A 25,447-nucleotide genomic window follows, 5' to 3' on the forward strand; every position below is an offset into this window, starting at 1 on the left:
CCAGCATGAATCTTGTAACTGTTGTTTTTCATGTGTCAATTTTGCTTCTGGTCAGAACAGGTGAGCATTATATTTTTATTTTGTTTTCATCTTACTTTGTTTTTCTTTCATATTTGGCCACGTGTTTTGACATGGTTGAGTTTATCATATCTGTATACTGAGGTTCATTTTGTTTTCTTCCGTTTCCTTCTCAGCTCACATGGCACCTTCGTCATCGTCTCTCCAACAATTATCTGTCAATGTGGGTGAAGACATTGTTTTGGAGTGTTTCGATGAAGTCTCTGTATTTTTCGGAAACTATCACTGGTATAAACAAACTCTGGGACAGAAACCAAAGCTCATGATTAATGTCACAAAAAATGCACCTTTAGTAGTCAAATTTGAAGATAAACGCTTTGGACTGGACAGGAAATCTGGCAAAAATACCTTGAAGATCTCCGAAGCAAAAATTTCAGACTCTGCAACTTACTTCTGCGTGAAGCACCAAACAAATAAAATAGAATTTTTAAACAGCACCCTGGTCAGGGTGTTGGACATCCGTCTCAACGTCAACCTTTCTGTTCTCCATTCACCATCTGAGACCCTCCAGCCAGGAGACTCTGTGAATCTGACGTGTTCAATCCAAACTGGGACTTGTGATACAGGACACAGTGTTTACTGGTTCAAACATTCAGAAGAATCGCAACCAGGAATTATTTACTCTCAGAAAGTCAAAGAGAACCAGTGTGAGAGCAAAGCTGGGACCCAAAGACAAACCTGTTTGTATCATTCGTCAATAGAGAATCTGACTGTCTCTCACACTGGAACCTACCGTTGTGCTGTTGCATCATGTGGTTGGATACTTTTTGGAAACAATATAACTCTGAACGCACAATGTAAGTAGAATATAATGATTTATTAGTTATGTATTTTAGTCATGTATTATGAGTGAATAGTAAACATGACAGTTTGGTGAACAGAGAAGATAAAACTAAAATCTTCTTCATTTCAAAATGATTGAATCCAAAGGCAGAGTGAACTTGGTTCCTGTTCTGAGTGGAGGTTTGATCTTCACCACAATCCTGGATGTTTTCCTGATTGTTACCGTGTACAGACTGTACAAGACAAACATCAGCCGACACACAGGTGGGACAAACAGTCGATCTTTGACTTCTTTGTTCACTGTTCATGGTGCCGATGACAAGTTGTCTTATGAACAGAACTTGTTGATGTCCTCAATTCTGCAGTCAATGTCCTGACTTCTTAGCTGCAAACATCAGTGTCAGAGTAAGCTCAGTGGCAATTATTCTATGAGGTGATGCCAATATCATCATTTGGAACATCTTATTATTTATTAAATTAGGGGCATGTATTTTGATGTGTTCAATGTTCACTTACTGTGTCTTCATCATGCCACTTGTATGTAGATGGGATATGATGGGAAGCCAGAGAATATGTTGTCCCAGAGTCAATGAATTAGTAGCAAGAAAAATTGGGAAATGCAATGATTTGAGTTTGACAAGGGTAACATTTTGATTGACAGACAATTGGGTCAGACTATCTCCGAAACTGCAGCCCTTGAAGGGTGTTCTTGGTCTGCAATGGTCACTACCTATCAAAGTTGTCCAGTTGGTTCCTTGTGTCTCTTTAGTAGATACCACTGCATGCAGGAATTACTTCTTTCAGGGTACACTTTGTGTTTTTTTTCAGTGATCAACTCATTGTCATATTGAATCGTGCAGCATGGTAACAGTTTGAGAAAACTTGATTTTTTTTTTCTTTTTCATGACCAGACTCAACAGTCAAATCTCCATCCAGCCCCACCCCAGATACAAAGGTATGTTGTTTTAATATCTAATGCTAACATAATTTCATATGTTTCACATAATTTGAAGAAGGATATAAGCAACATCACATATTTACCTTTTAAAGAACAAAGGTTAAAAAAGACGGTAATAAAAATGAAGCTGTTCTTGTACTGGCTTCCATGATGTTCCTGATGTATTACTGCTATTTCAACTACAATGTGGCAACTGAGAAGCGGGAAATATCTGACGGATACGATCCAAAGAACTGATTAAAATAATTTAATTAACTTTTAGATTCATTGGGGGGACCATGTTGTAGTATCAATAATGAAATATTTAATGAGTGAAATTCTGTGTTTCATGTGAAATTTACAGGATCGCCAAGAAACAGAGAACCTCCACTATGCTGCTCTAAGAGTTGTGAAGGCAAGAGGACCAAGAAGACAGAGGGAGGAAACCTCAGATCAGTGTGTGTATTCCAGTGTAAAGCAGTAAAAGGACATGGTTCCAGTTATTTCATCATGGAGTTGCAGATGTTCTTGAATATTCTGGAACATTGGAGCATGTCAGTCATCCAATGTTCAAACAATCAGACAATAAACCACCACTGCTGTGCCGCCAACATCTGTTGGTCTTCTCTGGTTGTTTTAAGAAAAGGGGTTTCATGAGTTGATTGTGCATCAAGTATTTCTTCATCTTCTACATTTCCTCGTCATCACAAACCCCATGAAGAGAAGCAACCGTTGCACTCACAACAGTGAGGTTGAAGCGTCAGTGATGTTCATGCATCAAGGTTTTTCATGGTGTGTATTTTTATTCGCTTTTTAAACAGCGGTCACACATTGAAAAGAAGTGAAAGGAAACAGAAAGAGTCAGAAACATTTTGAAATTCTCACTTTGGTCAAACTTCTTCACTGAGTTCAGCTTCACTGGTTTCACAGCCCCCACTCCATCGCCGCCCACGCTCACAAACCGGAAATATATGTTGCTTGTTTGTCAAGCTTATCTATTCATCTTGTTTCACCTTAATTCTCTTTGAAATACTATATTTAATACCTGTTTGATTGAGCACAGAATTTTGGTTAAATAATGCATTGAAAATCTAAATTGACAAAGTGAAACGAGGTGACTGGGTGATCCATGTTAATGAGACTGCTGACAGGAAGCTATCAAGCAGCTATAAGGAAGTAGGATCCCAGCATTTCAACCAACTCTTGCCTTTCCTTTCTTCTCTCTGCTTCTAAACACAACTTCCTCCTCTCCTTCCACCCTTTAGTATCCCTATTTGCACTGGTACCCTGAGGTCAGGGAATCTGTACCAGTGGATATTGTTGGCAATCTTGGCCTTGACAGATCTGGTATGAAAGTCGCAGACGCTAGTTCACATTTACTATTGGCACAATTTTCACTCTGGTATTGTCAAAATCCAACCACACCCAAAGATCTCAAAACCCATCCATTGGACATCTCCGAGGGATTCGAACATCTAGTACCAGCAAGCATTCGTTCATGATTCAAATCCTTTTTCCGAAAAGAAAACAATAAACTTGAAGCCTGAAAATGACACCATCATGTATATTTTCAGTATTAACATATGAAAGGGGATTTTGTTTCTGCTGTCATCCCTCAGAGTGCTGCACTTCCTCCTCATCACACTTGTGTGGGCTTGAACTTCTCTGTTACCCCCACAGCACACTGCAACAGTCTCACAGCTAACATACATGTTCTGCACCAGTCGTACTTCTTTTCCACGCCAGATTTCCTCACACAAGACCAGAGTTCCTCTCTTTGCATCCTGTCTTATGGTATTTCTAGGTCAATGCAACTCTCTCTGGCCTTCCTGTACTTCTCTACTGGCATTCTCAAAGCAAAAAATGAATCTGTAGTACTCTTTCTAGGCATGAAGTCATACTGCTGATCACAAATGCTGACTTCTTCTCTCAGTCTAGTTTCCACTACTCTTTCCCATAACTTCATTGTATGGCTCATCAACTTAATCCCTCTATAGGTGCTGCAATTCTGCACACGCCCCTTATTCTTAAAAATGGGCACCATCACACTTTATCTCCATTCCTCAGGAATCTTCTCACTCGCTGAGATCCTGTTGAATAATCAAGTCAGAAATTCTACCGGTGCCTCTCCTAGACACTTGCATACCTCCACAGGTATATCATCAGGACCAACTGCCTTTCCACTCTTCATCCTCTTCAATGCCTCCTCACTTCACTTTACTAATCTCTGACTACCCTGTAGTCTGCAATAGTCACCATTTCTACCCTTGCCTCGCTTTCATTTTCCACATTCATCAGCTCTTTAAAGTACTCTTTCCATCTTCCCATCACTCTTCTAGCATCTGTCAAAACATTTGCCTCTATATCCTTAATTCTTTGGACCTGTTGTGCATCCTTTCCATCTTTATCTCTCTGTTTTGCCAACCTGTAAAGATAATTCTCTCCTTCCTTGCTGTACAACCGAGCATACGAGTCATCCCACGTCATATAAAACCAAATGCAATTGATATTTAATTCATCTATTTATTATGAAAGTTCGTAAAAGGAAAGTGCGGAGTTACAATCAAATGGAAAAGAGGGCAGGTTGGTTGCAACTCAGATCAACAGAAGGCATAAAATACAGAGTGCTCATAAGGAGAACGTTCCACAACTTCTGTGTCTGTGGGTAGAAGAAAGAAAGGAAACAAAATCCACATCAAGTGAAAGTGGGAGAAAACATAAACACATCAGTCAGCAACCCCAACACCCTCTCAGTATTTGAGCTCACAAGTCACATCTTATTGGTTTTAACAATACACCGTATCTGGCCCTGTACAGTAGCGACTCACCTCCCACACAGTAGGACACAACATATCCCCATGGCACGCTGCACATCAGCCGCCACCTTGAATGGTTTTTCTGGCATGATAGGAGTAGCACATTTATTTGTTCAGAGTGAACATCAGAACTTCAATTTCTATCCCCTGTCTATTCCCCATCTTCTGATCCAGACTCTTGCTTCTCCTCGCTCTACCAGCAGACACAACTTCCTACTCGCCCATCTACAACCTGAAGTAGCCAGATTTCAATCAGTATTCTTTAGGTTATGTAACAGATGGAAGCTGTTGTTAACTATGGCTCAAACTTTATTTCGGTAGGTTAGTCATAGACTTGATTTGATTCGTTTGTTTTTCATTTTCATCCATTGCATGTGCTTCTTGACACAACTCTGCATTTATCAGGATTCAAGACTGACACAATTAGAACACTTATCAGTGTCCCCCTCGTGCTGCATTGTGCATTTCGGAAGAATGTTGTAGCAGAATGAAGCAAGGGAAAATACGAGGCCTGATATACTGCCTTTGCTTTTGCAGACTCCAAAAAGATTTGCCTCCAGCTGTGAAGTATTCATGTGTTATGTTGTCACTGTACTGCCTGCATTCGGAAAAACAAATATCTGAAGATATCACTTCTCTGCTGCGATTGATTTTTGTTGGCTTATACAAGACATTTATTTCATGTTTTTTTTTTTTCAATCGTGCTCAATTGCTTTAAGATGTAATTGTTAATAGTCACATGTTCATACAGTCTGTCACACTGCAAACTAGCTGATCGTTTATTATGTCCACTGTCCATTGAATAGTGTTAACTAACAGAGGAGGGAGGTGGCCATCGACACCACAGAGCTCCTCCAACTTTCTTTGATTTTGGTGTAACAGTGTCATCTCACCTTGTGGTGGGTTTCAATGTCACAAACAATAAAGTGGAAAAAAACACACAGGAAAAGACCAGATGGGTGTGAGATGAAGAGAAGAAAATGCAATAGCTTCAGAACCACATTGACATCCTGTTGAGTTGAGGGGCAGCAGAAGAGGGGGACGGAGAATAAACATCGCTGAAATGAAGAAGCAACGTTTGACTTGAGCCTGTATTTTTGTCTTGTTCTTCTGTTTGTCGTCCATTTCACTTGTGCGAACATGAGTAAAATCCTCAACACATTTCCTGCCGGGCTATTTTCAACTGCAGCTTTATCTTTGCAACTTTAGGTTCAGGGATCCAGATTTATAAATTCAGTATTTATAGTCAATCAGCAAGTGTATTTTGATCTATGGTCTATCAATAGTCTTTCCTGTCAGAAGTCCAATGAACATTGATCACTGCTTCACCTCGTTCACTTTGTCAGTTTAGATGTTCAATGCATCATTCAACACCAACTAATTGCTCTTTCAAATAAAGAGACATGATACTGTAAACCTGTAGCATTTCAAAGAAAGTTAAGGTAAAACAAGTTGAAAAGAACCAAGCCATATATATTTCGTCTTTTTCAGAGGGGGCGGCAATCAAGAAGTTTGACCAGGGTGAGGACTTCAGTGTTTCTGCCTTTCTTTTTCTTCTGGCGTGAATAAAAAACACACCATGAAAAAACTTCCTGTATGACATTTAAGACGGTGAACCTTCACAGAGGTGACCGCAGCAGTTACTTCTCTTCATGGGGTTTGTGATGCATAATCAACTTATGAAACCATCAGCAGTCAAGTCCTTTACTAAAAACAGCTTGAGAAGACCAGCAGATGTTATCGGTGGTTTATTGTGTGTTCTGAAAGACATGCTCTCATGTCTCTGAACATTGAAGAACATCTGCATCTTCATGATAAAATGATAGGAACCATGTCCGTCTCATGTCTTACACTGGAATACACACACTGATTTGAGGTTTCCTCCCTCTGTCTTCTTGGTCCTCTTGCCTTCACAACTGTTAGAGCAGCATAGTGGAGGTTCTCTGTTTCTTGGCGATCCTGTGAAAATCAAATGAAACACAGGATTGCCATATATTTATATAGTTCATGACTGATATTAAAATGTAGTTCTGCCATAAAAAAACTGAAATGGGATTTTATGTATGTCATTACTTCTTTGGATAATATGAGCCGGATATGAAATGTATGGAAACCAGTGCAAGAACAGCTTCATTTTTATTACCATCTTTTCAAATCTTTGTTCTTTAGAAGGTAAATCATTCATGGTGCTTATATCCTGCTTCAAAATATGTGGTATGAACATTGACTAGTAAAACAACATACCTCTGTGGCCAGGGTGGAGGGGGACAGAGATTTGCCTCTTGAATCTGCTCATTGAAAAGGAAAAAGGCAGACTTTTCGAAATGTTAACATTCATAGATTTGAAATGATTGTGAATTATTCATTGTAAAGAGTTCATAAAAGTCACAACGAAAGAAATCATTTCAACCTGAAGTGGTATCCGGAAGAACCAAAGTATGTTGTGATAGCTGGGATCAAGATTTTTGCAGCAGATCCTGTAAAAGTAATTTACAGGTCTTTATAGATTGTTCTTGTTTGTCCAGCACATCCAGCAGATGCTTGATATGACTGATATCTGAGAGTTTGGAGGCTGACTCATCAAGAGTCTGCCCAAAGTATCACACTAACTTCACCGACTCGTCTTCCGCTAGTGCGCCCTTGATCCATTCTGTTCTCCAGGTAAGCGAGGAACACAAACCCAGAATTCCATGTCATGTAAAAGAAAACATGATTCATCAGAGCAGGATACCTTTGTCCATCACTCGTTTGTCCAGATGTTGTGCTCAAATGCCCATTTTTGGATTTTTGTGGGTGGACAGGGGTCAGCGTCAACATCCTGACTGGTCTCTGTCTATGCAACCATATTTGCAATGATACAAGAGTATTCTGACACCTTTCTATCAGAACCAGAATTAATGTAACTTCCCCAACAATTTGAGCTCATCATGTTGCCACAATTCCACACCACATTCACAGCTGATAGTATTGCATCAAACATTCCCCCCAAACCTTTTCTCCACTTGTTTTAACCTACTTGAACCCGTTTCTTCACCTCTTTTAAACACACTCTATTGCTCAACCTTTTTCATCTCCATTCTTTTTTTAGTCTTATGCTTCCACTTGAGTCTGTCTCATTCACCCACATATCATCTTGTTGTGGAGAAAGTTCATGCCTTTCCTTTGCAGAGCATACATCCATCTGTGGAGATTTTCCTCCTCCTACTCCCTGCTCTCACTCAGACCAAAATGTTATCTTCAAACACCATGGTCTGTTGAGGTTCTGGTCTAATCTCACCTGGCAGCGTCTCCATCACCAATGCAAACTGAAGGGGCTCAGATCTGATCCCTGATGGAGTCCCTCTTACACCATGAACTTCTCTTTCACACCTACAGCACAACTCACCGCTGTCTTCCAGCTCTCATACATGTCCTGCAAAGCCAACCACAGGGCCATTCCACAAAACTTCTGTAAAATCACTTTGATACAATATGATAGATCTACTTTCCGCATATGTCGGCGACATTGTGTTTCTGGAATGTACCGCACGGATATAATTGGTGGGGCAGTGATCATGTGATCGATGACACTCACAGACTCCTCTCTGATTGGTCGATCACGTTCTGTCTCGCTTAATAAAACTACAGATTAGATGCAGATTCTCTCCAGTGAAGGTGGAGGTTTCAACCAACATGACTCCTGTCTCTGTTGTTTTTCATGTGTCAAGTTTGCTGCTAGTGAGAACAGGTGAGCATCATATTTTTATTTTGTTTTCTTTCAACTTTCGAGTATCACCATACATTCTGCATGGCTGAGGTTAATATATGTGTAAAATTAACTTTGCATTTCTTTCTTTTCCATTTCCTCCTCAGCTCATATCACAGCTTCATCGTCGTCTTTACAGTATTTGTCCGTCAATGTTGGCGAAGACTTTATTTTGGAGTGTTTTAATGAAGGGTCTAAATATCTATCAAAGTTTTACTGGTATAAACAACCTTGGGGACAAACACCAAATCCTATAACTGAATTTGAAAAAATTACTTACTGGTCATACTTTCACAATGAATATAAAAATAATTACAAACGGTTTAGACTTGACATTGATGTTGGCAGAAATAACTTAAATATCTCAGATGCACAAATTTCAGACTCAGCTACTTACTTCTGCATGGGGAGCTCAAAATATTCCTTTGAATTTCTGAACAGCGTCATGGTCATTGTGAGGGATTCCAGTCCGAACGTCAACCTTTCTGTCCTTGTCTCGCCATCTGGGACCCCCAATCCAAAAGGCTCTGTGCATCGGAAGTGTTCAGTCCAAACTGGGACTTGTGGTACAGGGCACAGTGTTTACTGGTTCAAAGACTCCGAGGAATCTCAACCGGGAATTATCTATACTCAAGAAGTCGGAGAAGATCAGTGTGAGAGCAAACCTGGGAGCCAAACACACACCTGTTTCTACCACTTGTCGAAAGAGAATCTGACCTCTCACACTGAGACCTACCGTTGTGCTGTTGCATCATGTGGACAGATACTCTTTGGAAAGCAGAGAACTCTGGACTCACAAGGTAAGTAGATGAAAATTACAAGTAAGTAGTGATTATTCCAGTCCGCTGAAGAAAATAAAACTGAAATCTCTTGATCTCACTGATCAAATCAGCAGAGGGCAATAACTTCAGGCTCTGGGATTCTGTGTTAAGAAGAGCTTTGACACTCATCACCATCCTGGTTATTGTCCTGAATTCCATTGACTTTATTATGTCCAAGATGAGCAGCTCCTGGTGCAAAGGTAGGAAAAGATGTTACATTTTTCACTTTTGTACTTCTGTTGATCAGAAGTGATGGAATGGAATTTTGTCAAAATCTACTCAAAATATAGACTTTTCAGTTCTTTCAAATAAAATCCAACATAATCAATGTCCAATGATTGGATACTTTCATGTTATTTGTATGTTTGGAAGATGTGGGTTTTAGGTTGGTGTAACATTTCAACTCAAAAACCCCATTCTTTTGACTCTTTAGTATTTCACACTAAATTTAAATCTGTGTTAAATCACCTGAGTTCTATGTGAACACATATCAACCAAAATATGAAATCATTCACGTCTATTAATGAAACACCAATGTGGACTGATAATGTTGGTGTGTCCAGATCATCAGTATTGAAGTGATCATAACATATTCAAGATCTATCAACTCCCATTTGATAACTTTCAACCAGTGAAGACCAATATTCGTTGTTCTTTGTCAAAGAAAATCCTGCTGAATCTTTACTTTGTTCTGCTGTTTTGCGTGTTTTTTCCAATAAATACAGTATATCAGGAGAACAGGTTGGTAACATTCAGACAGAGTGGAAGAAAAGTTTGCCACCATCTTTGCCAACATTTCTCCTTTTTCTCTGTTTTCTTGTCCTGGCAAAACTCTGAAACTACGTCTAACGGCTGCCTGGGGACCAAATGCAGAGGTAGGATATAATTTCCATGATCAATGAAAAAATGGAAGCACAACACAGGATGTCAAGAATATATTACACGTTGTTGTGAAAAGGCTGGGGTTTCAGGAAATGACAGGGTTTCAAGAGAAGAATTTAAAATTGAATCACACTCCAGTTGTTCGTGGGAGTGCTGGTCAAAGCCAACTGCAAAATATACAAAGATACTGGATTAGTTTCTTATGTTTCATTTGTTTTCATCAGGGTTGACAAGAGTCAGGGAACCTCCAAGCTTCTCAAAGGGATTCCAAGAAGGATGACACCTGGAGTGAATGTGTGTACCACAGTCTGAGGCAGTAGATCAGACTCAACGTGTGAAACATTGCTTTGTACTTTCAGCAATAAAACGTGATTTGTTTTCCATGCAAATAAACAACAACATGCAATTTTTTTTGACAAGTAATTTCAGGAATGGATTGTGCAAGACGTCATTGCGGTATTTTAATCTATAAATGAAAAACAAGACATTTGCATTCGAGCTGTTAGAAAAAGATGGTTTTTGGTCACCTGACTTCACAACTAACTATCAACATCCTGAACAACTTACCTTTCATTGATCAATCGGTACAGACACCATAGTTTAATCACAATTTCCGGTTCGAATTCAGAAAAAATTTCAAAACTGAAAAAAATTGATAGCACATCAAGTACATTCACACGAGGTTGTTACTGGGTTGCTTGAATCACATAAGAAAGTGAGCAGCATCAGTTTGTGAATATATATTTACAAATGGAAAAAATACAACTTTTTTATCTTCCGCAACTCCTTTCAGACGACACCACAACGAATCAACGTACTTCATCTAACTCTGTACCCTCTTCTTTCACACACCTACTAACTTCATGTCTGCGGTCGCTACTATCATAAATCTCCTCCTTGGTCTTCCTCTAGACCTCCTGCCTGACAGTTCCAACCACAGCATCCCTCTACCAATATATTCACTATCCCTATCTATGCGTGTCCAAACAATCTCAGTGTGGTCTCATCTCCATAGCAGTAACAATATCTCCAAGAATTTTTTTTTTTTCACCGAAAACTCATCAAATGCTGTATGCCTGATATATCAAGAAATGGTTGTGGCTTTCAAAGAAAACAGCAGATTTACAGACTCAGCAAAAACATTTTTCACCAAGAGTAAAGAAGATCGTCTGGAGGGACCTCTGGGCCGTGGAAATAAGACGACTATGCTTCACCATCAGGGCCACGTACCACATTCCTCCATCACCAACTAAACTTCACCAGAGCTCCCTTCACAGGTCTACATTTCTTCGGCATCTGATGCTAAGAAATTAAAAATCCCGTTGAATAATCAAAAACAAATCTATTGCTGCCTCCGCTTGACACTTCCATACCTCCACAGATATATCATTATGACCAAATGCCTCTTCAGGATTCATCCTCTTCAGTGTCCTCCACCATTCACCTTAACCAATCTCTGCCACTTCGTGGTCCACCCCTTCTTCCATTTCTTCCCTCCACTCGCTTTCATCTTCCTTATTCATTAGATTTAAAGTGTTGTATGTATGTGTTTCTGATATTTCATGTGACACTGTCACCTCACCTTGTGGTGTTTTTCAGTGTCACAAACAATCAGCGCTTAGGAAATGACCAGATAGTTGGTAGGTGAAGGAAAGAACCAGCAATAGACACAGAACCACATTTACATTCCATTGACTTGAGAGGGCAGCAGTCGAAGGAGACGGAGAATAAATATAACAAATTGAAGACGGCTTGACCTGAGCCTGAAACGCACATAATGTTTATTTTTCGTATTGCTTTCTTGTTGTCCATTTCACTTGTGCAAACATGATCAAAATCCTCAACGCTTTCCTGCAGAGCTATTTTCATATCTGCAACTTTAGCTTTGCAAATCTTGTTTTCAGGTTCATAGGCTCAGTATGTGTCAGTCAGCCAAGTGTATCATGCTCTACAACTCCTTGCAGATAAGAAATCTTTAAAATTTGAAATCGATTTGTTCTTAACCATTTTCTCCTCTGTCATTCAAAAAGACATACTGGTGTAAAAATGAAGTCTTTAATGGAAAGTTAAGCTGAAACCTTTCGAACAGAAAACCTCAACAAACAATATATTTCCTGTCTGTGAGGAGGGGCGGCGGTGGAGAGGGGACTGAGAAACCAGTTGGGCTGAACTCAATGAAGAACTTTGACCAAAGAAGGAACTTCAAAGTAACTGACGCTTTTTTTTCATTTCCTTCTCTTCTTATTACTGTGTGAAGAGTTTTTAAAAAGTGAATGAAATACACATCATTATAAATTGTGCTGTATGAACATCACTGATGTTGAATCTTCTCAGTGGTCCAGCAACAGTTTCCTCCCTTCATTGGGTTTGTGATGCATAATAACCTATGAAATCATTAGATGTCGTCGGCACAGGAGTGTTGGTTTATTATATGTTCTGACTGGCATGCTCTCATCTCTCAGAACATTCAAGAACATCTGCATCTTCATGAGAAATGACAGGAACCATGTCCATTTATTACATTACACTGGAATACAAACACTAATCTGACGTTTCCTCCCTCTGTCTTCTCAATCCTCTTGCCTTGAAAAACTGTTAGAGCAGCATAGTGGAGCTTCTCTGCTTCTTGCTGACCCTGTTAATTTCACCTTAAACACAAGAGTGTCATACATTCATACATGTCATGACTGAAAATAGAAAAGAAGAGCTTCATGCTCATAACTGTCTTTGTAAATCTTTTTGAAAAGGTAAATGATTCATGGTGGTCTACCTGTGTGCTCCCACATCCTCTCTTAGAAGTTACCCTATGTTTCTGCCTTTTCTGAAAGCAAGTATTCAGCACAGCCATTTCCATCTTTTTCACAAAGTCCATCACCAAAACGCGTTCTGTGTTCCCATCCTGGATACACTTCTTCATCAACTCTATTACCTGAACCAACATGCCCAGAAGCACACTGGCTGCTGACCTAAAGGAGAAGATCACTGAATCCTGGTGGATGCAACTAAGAGGCTTGAGGATGTGAACATGTCACTGATGACTATATCAACAAAAAGAAATCAGTCGACTGATGGAGTGGGAACAGCCGTGCAACTGGTGTTCGGCGAAAAGATGAACAGCAGTGGCCGGAAGAAGTGGAGAACGAGATCACGGAAAAAAGGAGCGAGAGATGCTTGATAACTGGACTCCAGAAAAGTATTAAGATCAAGGAGGAAGTTAAAGCCAGGTAGCTACAAATGAAGCTCTGGAGACTGGCAAGGAGATGCTCACAGCCCTGGCTGTTCTGAGATCAGCACTACAGATAAACTGTTCTCCAAGAATCCAGTTGAGGTCTTCTGTCAGTGTCGGTGTAATAACATGGCTCAGATTGACAGGAAATATTCGACTCTACGAATGTGTTGACAATATCGTGTTTCTGGAATGTACCACACAGAGACGATTGGGGGAGCAGTGAACATGTGATCATGATAATTTCACAGACTCTCATCTGATTGGTTGATCAAATTTTGTCTTGCTTTATAAAACTACTGATTCAACATAGATTCTCTGCAGTGAAGGTGGAGGTTTCAACCAGCATGGATCTTGTAACTGTTGTTTTTCATGTGACAATTTTGCTGCTGGTCAAAACAGGTGAGCATCATATTTTTATTTTGTTTTCATCTTACTTTGTTTTCCTTTCAAATTTGGCCATGGGTTTTGACATGGCTGAGTTTATCATATCTGTATACTTAGGTTCATTTTGTTTTCTTCCGTTTCCTTCTCAGCTCACATGGCAGCTTCGTCATCGTCTCTCCAACAATTATCTGTTAATGTGGGTGAAGACATTGTTTTGGAGTGTTTTGATGAAGTCTCTGATTATGACAAAAACTATTACTGGTATAAACAAACTCTGGGACAGAAACCAAAGCTCATGATTAATTTCACAAAAAATGGAATTTTAGAAGGCAAATATAGAAATACACGCTTTGGACTTGACAGTAAAGCTGGCAGAAATACCCTCAAGATCTCAGATGCAGAAATTTCAGACTCTGCCACTTACTTCTGCGTGAAGCGCGGAACAAATGAAATAGAATTTTTAAACAGCACCCTGGTCAGGGTGTTGGACATCCATCTCAACGTCAACCTTTCTGTTCTCCATTCACCATCTGAGACCCTCCAGCCAGGAGGCTCTGTGAATCTGACGTGTTCAATCCAAACTCGGACTTGTGATACAGGACACAGTGTTTACTGGTTCAAACATTCAGAAGAATCGCAACCAGGAATTATTTACACTCAGAAAGTCAAAGAGAACCAGTGTGAGAGCAAAGCTGGGACCCAAAGACAAACCTGTTTGTATCACTTGTTCATAGAGAGTCTGACTGTCTCTCACACTGGAACCTACCGTTGTGCTGTTGCATCATGTGGTTGGATACTTTTTGGAAACAGTATAACTCTGAACATACAAGGTAAGTAGAATACAATGATTTATCAGTTTATTACTTGTGAGTAGTGAATGTTCCAGTCTAAAGAAAAAATAAAACTGAAAGTTACTAAACTAAAAATCACTGATTTGTCACTTTTCAAATCAGGGGAGGGAAAACACTTCACTTTTGAAGAATCTGTCTTCAGAGGAGCTCTGACTCTCATCACCATCCTGGTTATTGTCCTGAATTCTACTTCCTATATAATGTCCAAGATAAGCAGCTTCTGGTGCAAAGGTAGGAGAAGTCTTACGATGTTATTTTGTCTTATGATAACTTCTAATTCTGTAGAATGGAAATTGAAAATTTGTTAAAACCAGCTAAAATATAGATACCTATAGATTTATTGAACAACAACAACATCACTGACCAACAATTGGATGCTTCCATGTTATATGCATGTTTGGAGGATGTAGGGTTTTAGGTTGGTGTAACGTCGAAACTCAAAAACCCAAGTCTGCATGTTGGTTGTCGTAGATATTCTAAATGGCAGTCAACTTTCAATGTCCCTACTCTGATTTTTTGATATCTTAACCCACAGTTAAATCTGTGTGAGGATCAGCTGGGTTCTATGTGTTTGCACATCAAGCAAAATATAAGATAGTTCACATTTATGAATGAAACGCCAATGTGGACTGATAATGTTGGTATGTCCAGATCATCAGTATTGAAGTGATCATAACATATTCAAGATCTATCAACTCCCATTTGATGGACCTTTCAACCCGTGAAGACCAATATTCGTTGTTCTTTGTCAAAGAAAATCCTGCTGAATCTCTATGTTGTCCAGCTAATTTGTGTGTTAATTCAATTAATATATCAGTAGAACTGGTTGGTAATATTCAGCCAGAGTGGAAGAAAAACAAAGTTTACCACCATTTTTCCCAACATCTCTCCTTTTCCTCTGTTTTCTTGTCCTGGTACAACTCTGAAATTACATCTACCGCTGCCTTGGGACCAAATGCAGAGGTAGGAAAATATATCCATATTGAATGTAAGAATGGAAGCACAACACAGGATGTAAAGAATATATTGCACATTGTTGTGAAAAGGCTGGGGTTTCAGGGAATGAGGGGTTTTAAGGAGAAGAGTTTAAAACCGAATCGCACCACAGTGTTTTTGGGAGTGCTGGTCAAAGCCACCTGCAAAATATACAAAGATACTGGATTTAATTCCTATGTTTCATGTGTTTTCATCAGGGTCGCCAAGAGTCAGGGAACCTCCAAGCTTCTCAAAGGGATTCCAAGGTGGGCACATCAAGAGCACAGAAGGATGACACCTGGAGTGAATGTGTGTACCACAGTCTGAGGCAGTAGATCAGACTCACCGTGTGAAATATTGCTTTGCACTTTCAGCAATAAAACATGTCTCCTTGAGTGAAATGATTTGTTTCCTACACGAGCAAACAATTATTGGGAAACATTTTGGTATTTGACTGCTGTTTGTACCATCAAGGCGGTCGATGTTTTCACAGCTCGAACATGCAATAAAACCTCTCCTTTGTTTGCCACGTCTTGGTCTCTTCAGGTCTATTTCAGAAGTTGATTCTGAAAGTTGAGACGACAGAATCTTTCATTTAACTGTGTAGTCACCACTGCAGAGTTGAAATGTCTGTCCTCTCCTGACAGGAAGTCTTTGCAGCGTTTTCATCTATAAAAGAAAGGCTTTGTAACTATTTGGTTCAGACGGTCAGAACAAGTTCTATAAGGTGGTCTTTGGTCACCTGACTTCACAACTATCGACATCCTGGCCAAGAAAACCAAACACCCTGCCTCTCATGAATCAATCAATCTGTACCAACGTCATAGATAGATAGATAGATAGATAGATAGATAGATAGATAGATAGATAGATAGATAGATAGATAGAACCTTTGAATTTTATGTTCACTGTTCATTAGCTGATTAGAAGTCGTATTATAAACAAAAGGAAAGTAAGGTGTTCAACAAAAAAAGCTAAAAACAAAAAACAAAAACATTATGTCTTCATCGTGGTGCCAGCTAGTGTTAGTGAGCGGTAGCAAATGATCACATTGTCCTCGACATCCAGGTGTTAAAAGCAGGGAAAATGGGCAAGTATAAGGATTTAAGATCGACAAGGGCAGAGTTTCAATGGCTGGACATTTGAAACTGCAGCTCTCGTGGGATGATACTGGTCCAAAGAAGGATCAGTCCTAAACTGGCGTCACGGTCATGGGCGGCCACGATTCACTGATGAGCTTGAATTTTTGAGGAAGTTATTGTAATTCTGGCTCTGATAAAAAGGTGCATCAGGGTTTGTTGCATTCAAGGCCGCAGAGCTCCTGAATAGTCAAGATGCCCAGTATAACAGGACGTATCCTTATGTGTCTTCAGTGGATACATATTCATACTTGAATGTGTATCTTATCAACTCCATTCACTTATTAATGCACTATCACATTTGTATCGCTGGACTTAAATCTTTGTTCATATTTTAATAACCAGACTCACAAAACAAATATCTATTAACGTCCACCCCGGATGCAGAGGTATGCTGTTTTTAATTCTATGTTCATGTTAAACTGTTTTTAATTGTTTTCTTGCAGCTTTATATTGTTTTTATATATACATGGATGACAATCCTCTGTTTTATGCTGGAGTGTGTGTATTCCAGTGTAAGGCAGTAAATGAGCATGGTTTGAATCATTTCTCATGAAGATGTAGATGTTCTTGATGTTTGTCCTTTCTACAATCACAACAGCTGAACATTAGACATGTTGAAGTCGAAATAAAGACCTTTCTTCATTTCACACGATCTGTTGATCATTTTCAGGTGTTTTCATGAGTCGATCGTGCATCACAAACCCTGTGAAGAGAAGTAACTGTTGTGTTCACCACTGTGAATGTTCAGCGTCAGTGATGAGTTGTAATTTATTTACTTTTTAATCAGTGATTACACGATAATAAGAAGAGAAGGAAAAGAAAAAAGAAAAATTCCGAGTCGCTTGGACGTTCTCACCCTGATCAAACTTCTTGACTGAGTTCAGCCCAACGGGTTTCTCAGTCCCCTCTCCACCGCCACCCCCACTCACAAACAGGAAATATATGCGGCTTCTTTGACAGGGTTTTCTTCTCAGCTTGTTTGGCCTAAAGTTTCTTTTTAAGTTTTATATTTTAACACAATTACGTATGCTCGAACAAGCAAATTGTTGGGATTAAATGATTCATTGAGAATATAAACTGACAAAGTGAAACAAGGTGAATGAGGGATCCAGCTGACAGGAAGTTGCAACATCAATTATAAGGAAGTAAGAAGAGGACCTGCACCTGCGTGTTTTACTCATTTTATTTCCTTACTTATATATTTGAATATCTTTTTAAATTTATATTTAAGTTTTAAAGCTTCTATATATGTGAAGGTCTTTAAATACAATTAATAAGGCTGATCGACAACAAAGATTGAAAATGAATAAATAAGTACAGATTTCAAAACCGCCCTGCAAAACACATGGTAGATTTTATTCATGTTTTCATTCGTCAAATGAGCAACAAAGAAACAGAAAACAAACAAAACAACTTGCATTGTTTCTTAGCTTTGCTCAAGCTTTGGTTTTTCACTTAAGCAATGTGAATTTCCGTCCCTGTTTACTGCTGCCGTCTGACCTCAACAGGATGTTAATGTGTGGTTCTGAATTTCTAACTGTTTCTTCTGTTCGCCTAATAATGTATCAGCTAGTTTGCACAGTTAAAGAATGTGTCAGCACATGATCATTGAGATGTTACTGTTTATAGTTGATGTAAAACATGAAAAAAAAAACGGAAATAAGCCAAGAAAATCAATTGTTCCTCATGCTACAGAAAAGTGAAGAACTCAAATATTTGTTCTTAAGAAAGAAGAGAGTACAGGTTGCAACAAAAATAATGAGGAAAATGAAAGGGAGCAAAGGGTAGACAAGGTGACTATTGTGGAATACAATGTAGAATTGAATAGCCCCTTCTTGTTTGCTGTGGTGATGGACAGACTGACAGATGACGTCAAACAGGAATTTTCACGGACGAGGATGTTTGCAGATGACACGGTGATCTGTTCACCTGAAAGGTGTACAAGACAGGGGTGAGACCAGTGATAGTGTACGGTCTACAGATAGTGGCAACAAGGACAAAGACAGCAAGCACAGCTGGAGGTAGCAGAGATGAAGATGTTGAGTTTCTCTTAGGGAATGACCAGGATGGTGAGGATCAGGAATTAATCTATCAGAAGGACAATACATGCGAGATATTTCGGAGATAAAATCAGAGAGACCTTATTAAGATGGTTTGGATACGTACAGAAAAGGGATGGTAAATATATTGGTAAAAGGAGTCTGAGGCAGAAACTGGCAAGCAGGAAGATTGAGAAGAATATTTATTAATGGAGTGAAAGGAACATGAAGTTAGATGGGGTGAGAAAAGAGGATACAGATGACAACGGCAGGAGATAGAGGTTGGTTTGCTGTAGCGACGCCTGAAGGGACCTGGTGAAAGAAAAAGTAGACAGTAACCACACGGCATGTTAATGCACAAAAAAGCTAATGGGGAGCCAGGACACCAGGCATGGAGATGTTATCTTCATCCATGAACAACCAGATGAGATAGCAAGCCCCAAGAAGCAAAAAGGCTGCTAACCTTAAGGAGAAGATCATTGAATCCTGGTGGAATGCAACTGGAATGCCATGCAAATGTTGTTTGGTGAAAGATGAACAGCAGTGGCCAGAAGAAGTGGAGCACGGAAAAAGGAGAGGTATGTTTGCTAACTGGACACCAGAAAAGTGTTAAGATCAAGGAGGAAGTTCAAGCCAGATACAACAAATGAAGCTCTGGAGACTGGCAAGCAGATGCTCACAGCCCTGGCTGTTCTGAGATCAGCACAAAAAATAAACTGTTCTCCAACAATCCAGTTGAGGTCTTCTGTCAGTGTCGGTGTAATAAAATGGCTCCGATTGACAGGAAATATTCGACTCAACGAACGTGTTGACAATATCGTGTTTCTGGAATGTACCACACAGAGACGATTGGGGGAGGAGTGAACATGTGATTGTGATAATTTCACAGACTCTCATCTGATTGGTTGATCAAATTTTGTCTTGCTTTATAAAACTACTGATTCATTATAGTTTCTCTGCATTGAAGGTGGAGGTTTCAACCAGCATGAATCCTGTTACTGCTGTTTTTCATCTGTCAATTTTGCTTCTGGTCAGAACAGGTGAGCATTATATTTTTATTTTGTTTTCATCTTACTTTGTTTTTCTTTCATATTTGGCCACGTGTTTTGACATGGTTGAGTTTATCATATCTGTATACTGAGGTTCATTTTGTTTTCTTCCGTTTCCTTCTCAGCTCACATGGCAGCTTCGTCATCGTCTCTCCAACAATTATCTGTTAATGTGGGTGAAGACATTGTTTTGGAGTGTTTTGATGAAGTCTCTGTATTTTTCGGAAACTATCACTGGTATAAACAAACTCTGGGACAGAAACCAAAGCTCATGATTAATTTCACAAAAAATGAACCTTTAGTCGTCAATTTTAAAGATACACGCTTTGGACTTGACAGGAAATCTGGCAAAAATACCTTGAAGATCTCAGAAGCAAAAATTTCAGACTCTGCCACTTACTTCTGCGTGAAGCACCAAACAAATGAAATAGAATTTTTAAACAGCACCCTGGTCAGGGTGTTGGACATCCATCTGAAAGTCAGCCTTTCTGTTCTCCATTCACCATCTGAGACCCTCCAGCCAGGAGACTCTGTGAATCTGACGTGTTCAATCCAAACTGGGACTTGTGATACAGGATACAGTGTTTACTGGTTCAAACATTCAGAAGAATCGCAACCAGGAATTATTTACTCTCAGCAAGTCAAAGAGAACCAGTGTGAAGGCAAAGCTGGGGCCCAAAGACAAACCTGTTTGTGTCACTTGTTAATAGAGAATCTGACTGTCTCTCACACTGGAACCTACCATTGTGCTGTCGCATCATGTGGTTGGATACTTTTTGGGAACAGTATAACTCTGAACGCACAAGGTAAGTAGAATATAATGATTTATTAGTTATGTATTTTAGTCATGTATTATGAGTGAGTAGTAAACATGACAGTTCGGTGAACAGAGAAGATAAAACTAAAATCTTCTTCATTTCAAAATGATTGAATCCAAAGGCAGAGTGAACTTGGTTCCTGTTCTGAGTGGAGGTTTGATCTTCACCACAATCCTGGATGTTTTCCTGATTGTTACCGTGTACAGACTGTACAAGACAAACATCAGCCGACACACAGGTGGGACAAACAGTCGATCTTTGACTTCTTTGTTCACTGTTCATGTTGCTGATGACAAGTTGTCTTATGAACAGAACTTGTTGATGTCCTCAATTCTGCAGTCAATGTCCTGACTTTTTAGCTGCAAACATCAGTGTCAGAGTAAGCACAGTGACAATTATTTTATGAGGTGATGCCAATATCATCATTTGGAACGTCTTATCATTTATTAAATTAGTGGCATGTATATTGATGTGTTCAATGTTCACTTACTGTGTCTTCATCATGCCACTTGTATGTAGACGGGATATGATGCGAAGCCAGAGAATATGTTGTCCCAGAGTCAATGAATTAGTATCAAGAAAAATTGGGAAGTGCAATGATTTGAGCGAGTTAGAGAAGGGCGGATTTTGATTGACAGAAAATTGGTTCAGACTATTTCCCAAACTGCAGCCCTTGAAGGGTGTTCTTGGTCTGCAATGGTCACTACCTATCAAAGTTGTCCAGTTGGTTCCTTGTGTCTCTTTAGTAGATACCACTGCATGCAGGAATTACTTCTTTCAGGGTACACTTTGTGTTTTTTTTTCAGTGATCAACTCATTGTCATATTGAATCGTGCAGCATGGTAACAGTTTGAGAAAACTTGATTTTTTCTTTCTTTTTCATGACCAGACTCAACAGTCAAATCTCCATCCTGCCCCACCCCAGATACAAAGGTATGTCGTTTTAATATCTAATGTTAACATAATTTCATATGTTTCACATAATTTGAAGAAGCATATAAGCAACATCACATATTTACCTTTTAAAGAACAAAGGTTAAAAAAGACGGTAATAAAAATGAAGCTGTTCTTGTACTGGCTTCCATGATGTTCCTGTGGTATTACTGCTATTTCATCTACAATGTGGCAACTGAGAAGCGGGAAATATCTGACACATACTATCCAAAGAACTGATTAAAATCAGTTAGTTAACTTTCAGATTCATTGGGGGGACCACGTTTTAGTATCAGTAGTGAAATATTTAATGATTGAAATTCTGTGTTTCATGTGAAATTTACAGGATCGCCAAGAAACAGAGAACCTCCACTATGCTGCTCTAAGAGTTGTGAAGGCAAGAGGACCAAGAAGACAGAGGGAGGAAACCTCAGATCAGTGTGTGTATTCCAGTGTAAAGCAGTAAAAGGACATGGTTCCAGTTATTTCATCATGGAGTTGCAGATGTTCTTGAATATTCTGGAACATTGGAGCATGTCAGTCATCCAATGTTCAAACAATCAGACAATAAACCACCACTGCTGTGCCGCCAACATCTGTTGGTCTTCTCTGGTTGTTTTAAGAAAAGGGGTTTCATGAGTTGATTGTGCATCAAGTATTTCTTCATCTTCTACATTTCCTCGTCATCACAAACCCCATGAAGAGAAGCAACCGTTGCACTCACAACAGTGAGGTTGAAGCGTCAGTGATGTTCATGCATCAAGGTTTTTCATGGTTTGTGTTTTTGTTCGCTTTTTAAACAGCGGTCACACATTGAAAAGAAGTGAAAGGAAAGAAAACAGAAAGAGTCAGAAACATTTTGAAATTCTCCCTTTGGTCAAACTTCTTCACTGAGTTCAGCTTCACTGGTTTCACAGTCCCCACTCCATCGCAGCCCACGCTCACAAACCGGAAATATATGTTGCTTGTTTGTCAAGCTTATCTATTCATCTTGTTTCACCTTAATTCTCTTTGAAATACTATATTTAATACCTGTTTGATTGAGCACAGAATTTTGGTTCAATGATGCATTGAAAATCTAAATTGACAAAGTGAAACAAGGTGACTTGGTGATCCATGTTAATGAGACTGCTGACAGGAAGCTGTCAAGCAGCTATAAGGAAGTAGGATCCCGGCATTTCAACCAACTCTTGCCTTTCCTTTCTTCTCTCTGCTTCAGAACACAACTTCCTCCTATCCTTCCACCCTTTAGTAGCCCTATTTGCACTGGTACCCTGAGGGCAGGGAATCTGTACCAGTGGATATTGTTGGCAATCTTGGCCTTGACAGATCTGGTATGAAAGTCGCAGATGCTAGTTCACATTTACTATTGGCACAATTTTCACTCTGGTATTGTCAAAATCCAACCACACCCAAAGATCTCAAAACCCATCCATTGGACATCTCCGAGGGATTCGAACATCTAGTACCAGCAAGCATTCGTTCATGATTCAAATACTTTTTCCGAAAAGAAAACAATAAACTTGAAGCCTGAAAATGACACCATAATGTATATTTTCAGTATTAACATATGAAAGGGGATTTTGTTTCTGCTGTCATCCCTCAGAGTGCTGCACTTCCTCCTCATCACACTTGTGTGGGCTTGAACTTCTCTGTTACCCCCACAGCACACTGCAACAGTCTCACAGCTAACATACATGTTCTGCACCAGTCGTACTTCTTTTCCACGCCAGATTTCCTCACACAAGACCAGAGTTCCTCTCTTTGCATCCTGTCTTATGGTATTTCTAGGTCAATGCAACTCTCTCTGGCCTTCCTGTACTTCTCTACTGGCATTCTCAAAGCAAAAAATGAATCTGTAGTACTCTTTCTAGGCATGAAGTCATACTGCTGATCACAAATGCTGACTTCTTCTCTCAGTCTAGTTTCCACTACTCTTTCCCATAACTTCATTGTATGGCTCATCAACTTAATCCCTCTATAGGTGCTGCAATTCTGCACACCCCCCTTATTCTTAAAAATGGGCACCATCACACTTTATCTCCATTCCTCAGGCATCTTCTCACTCGCTGAGATCCTGTTGAATAATCAAGTCAGAAATTCTACCGGTGCCTCACCTAGACACTTGCATACCTCCACAGGTATATCATCAGGACCAACTGCCTTTCCACTCTTCATCCTCCTCAATGCCTCCTCACTTCACTTTACTAATCTCTGACTACCCTGTAGTCTGCAATAGTCACCATTTCTACCCTTGCCTCGCTTTCATTTTCCACATTCATCAGCTCTTTTAAAGTTCTCTTTCCATCTTCCCATCACTCTTCTAGCATCTGTCAATACATTTGCCTCTATATCCTTAATTCTCTGGACCTGTTGTGCATCCTTTCCATCTTTATCTCTCTGTTTTGCCAACCTGTAAAGATAATTCTCTCCTTCCTTGCTGTATAACCGAGCATACGAGTCATCCCACGTCATATAAAACCAAATGCAATTGGTATTTAATTCATCTATTTATTATGAAAGTTCGTAAAAGGAAAGTGCGGAGTTACAATCAAATGGAAAAGAGGGCAGGTTGGTTGCAACTCAGATCAACAGAAGGCATAAAATACAGTGTGCTCATAAGGAGAACGTTCCACAACTTCTGTGTCTGTGGGTAGAAAAAAGAAAGGAAACAAAATCCACATCAAGTGAAAGTGGGAGAAAACATAAACACATCAGTCAGCAACCCCAACACCCTCTCAGTATTTGAGCTCACAAGTCACATCTTATTGGTTTTAACAATACACCGTATCTGGCCCTGTACAGTAGCGACTCACCTCCCACACAGTAGGACACAACATATCCCCATGGCGTGCTGCACGACAACCGCCACCTTGAATGGTTGTGTCTGGCATGATAGGAGTAGCACATTTATTTTTCCAAAGACAACATCAGACCTTCAATTTCTATCCCTTGTCTATTCCCCATCTTCTGATCCAGACTCTTGCTTCTCCTTGCTCTACCAGCAGACACAACTTCCTACTCGCCCATCTACAACCTGAAGTAGCCAGATTTCAATCAGTATTCTTTAGGTTATGTAACAGATGGAAGCTGTTGTTAACTATGGCTCAAACTTTATTTCGGTAGGTTAGTCATAGACTTGATTTGCTTAGTTTGTTTTTCATTTTTATCCATTGCATGTGCTTCTTGACACAACTCTGCATTTATCAGGATTCGAGACTGACACAATTAGAACACTTATCAGTGTCCCCCTCGTGCTGCATTGTGCATTTCGGAAGAATGTTGTAGCAGAATGAAGCAAGGGAAAATATGAGGCCTAATATACTGCCTTTGCTTTTGCAGACCCCAAAAAGATTTGCCTCCAGCTGTGAAGTATTCATGTGTTATGTTGTCACTGTACTGCCCGCATTCAGAAAAACAAATATCTGAAGATATCACTTCTCTGTTGCGATTGATTTTTGTTGGCTTATACAAGACATTTATTTCATGTTTTTTTTTTCAATCATGCTCATTTGCTTTAAGATGTAATTGTTCATAGTCACATGTTCATACAGTCTGTCACACTGCAAACTAGCTGATCGTTTATTATGTCCACTGTCTATTGAATAGTGTTAACTAACAGAGGAGGGAGGTGGCCATCGACACCACAGAGCTCCTCCAACTTTCTTTGATTTTGTTGTAACAGTGTCATCTCATCTTGTGGTGGGTTTCAATGTCACAAACAATAAAGTGGAAAAAACACACAGGAAAAGACCAGATGGGTGTGAGATGAAGAGAAGAAAATGCAATAGCTTCAGAACCACAATGACATCCTGTTGAGTTGAGGGGCAGCAGAAGAGGGGGACGGAGAATAAACATCGCTGAAATGAAGAAGCAACGTTTGACTTGAGCCTGTATTTTTGTCTTGTTCTTCTGTTTGTCGTCCATTTCACTTGTGCAAACATGAGTAAAATCCTCGACACATT

General features: G+C 39.6%; 4 protein-coding genes across 4 annotated transcripts in view; all 4 read left to right on the plus strand.

Annotated features, from left to right (window-relative positions):
* LOC147223850 (uncharacterized) lies at nt 1–2,282 on the plus strand. The gene is made up of 4 exons (XM_086166221.1): nt 1–879; nt 1,013–1,125; nt 1,773–1,816; nt 2,163–2,282. The coding sequence occupies exons 1-4, from the start codon at nt 200–202 to the stop codon at nt 2,280–2,282; spliced, it is 957 nt and encodes a 318-aa protein (XP_086022347.1). The 5' UTR covers nt 1–199.
* A 6,004-nt stretch (nt 2,283–8,286) lies between these two features.
* Nucleotides 8,287–9,167, plus strand: LOC147223851 (uncharacterized). The gene is made up of 2 exons (XM_086166223.1): nt 8,287–8,341; nt 8,467–9,167. The coding sequence occupies exons 1-2, from the start codon at nt 8,287–8,289 to the stop codon at nt 9,165–9,167; spliced, it is 756 nt and encodes a 251-aa protein (XP_086022349.1).
* Nucleotides 9,168–13,623: 4,456 nt separating this feature from the next.
* Nucleotides 13,624–25,447, plus strand: part of LOC147223852 (uncharacterized) — a 92,449-nt gene continuing 80,625 nt past the window's right edge. The window contains exons 1-3 of the mRNA XM_086165800.1: nt 13,624–13,690; nt 13,825–14,505; nt 14,629–14,757. Coding sequence (XP_086021926.1) covers nt 13,636–13,690; nt 13,825–14,505; nt 14,629–14,757 — 865 coding nt within the window. The 5' untranslated portion in view covers nt 13,624–13,635. The remainder of the gene's footprint in view (nt 13,691–13,824; nt 14,506–14,628; nt 14,758–25,447) is intronic.
* LOC147223853 (uncharacterized) lies at nt 19,661–24,528 on the plus strand. Its single transcript, XM_086166079.1, has 4 exons — nt 19,661–19,722; nt 19,857–20,537; nt 20,671–20,787; nt 24,488–24,528. Exons 1-4 carry the CDS (start codon nt 19,668–19,670, stop codon nt 24,526–24,528), a joined length of 894 nt encoding a protein of 297 aa, XP_086022205.1. The 5' UTR covers nt 19,661–19,667.

The sequence above is a fragment of the Fistularia commersonii genome, chromosome 19 (assembly GCF_037954325.1).
Source record: "Fistularia commersonii isolate RoL2024-O1a breed Wild chromosome 19, RoL_Fcom_v1.0, whole genome shotgun sequence".
NCBI lineage: Eukaryota > Metazoa > Chordata > Actinopteri > Syngnathiformes > Fistulariidae > Fistularia > Fistularia commersonii.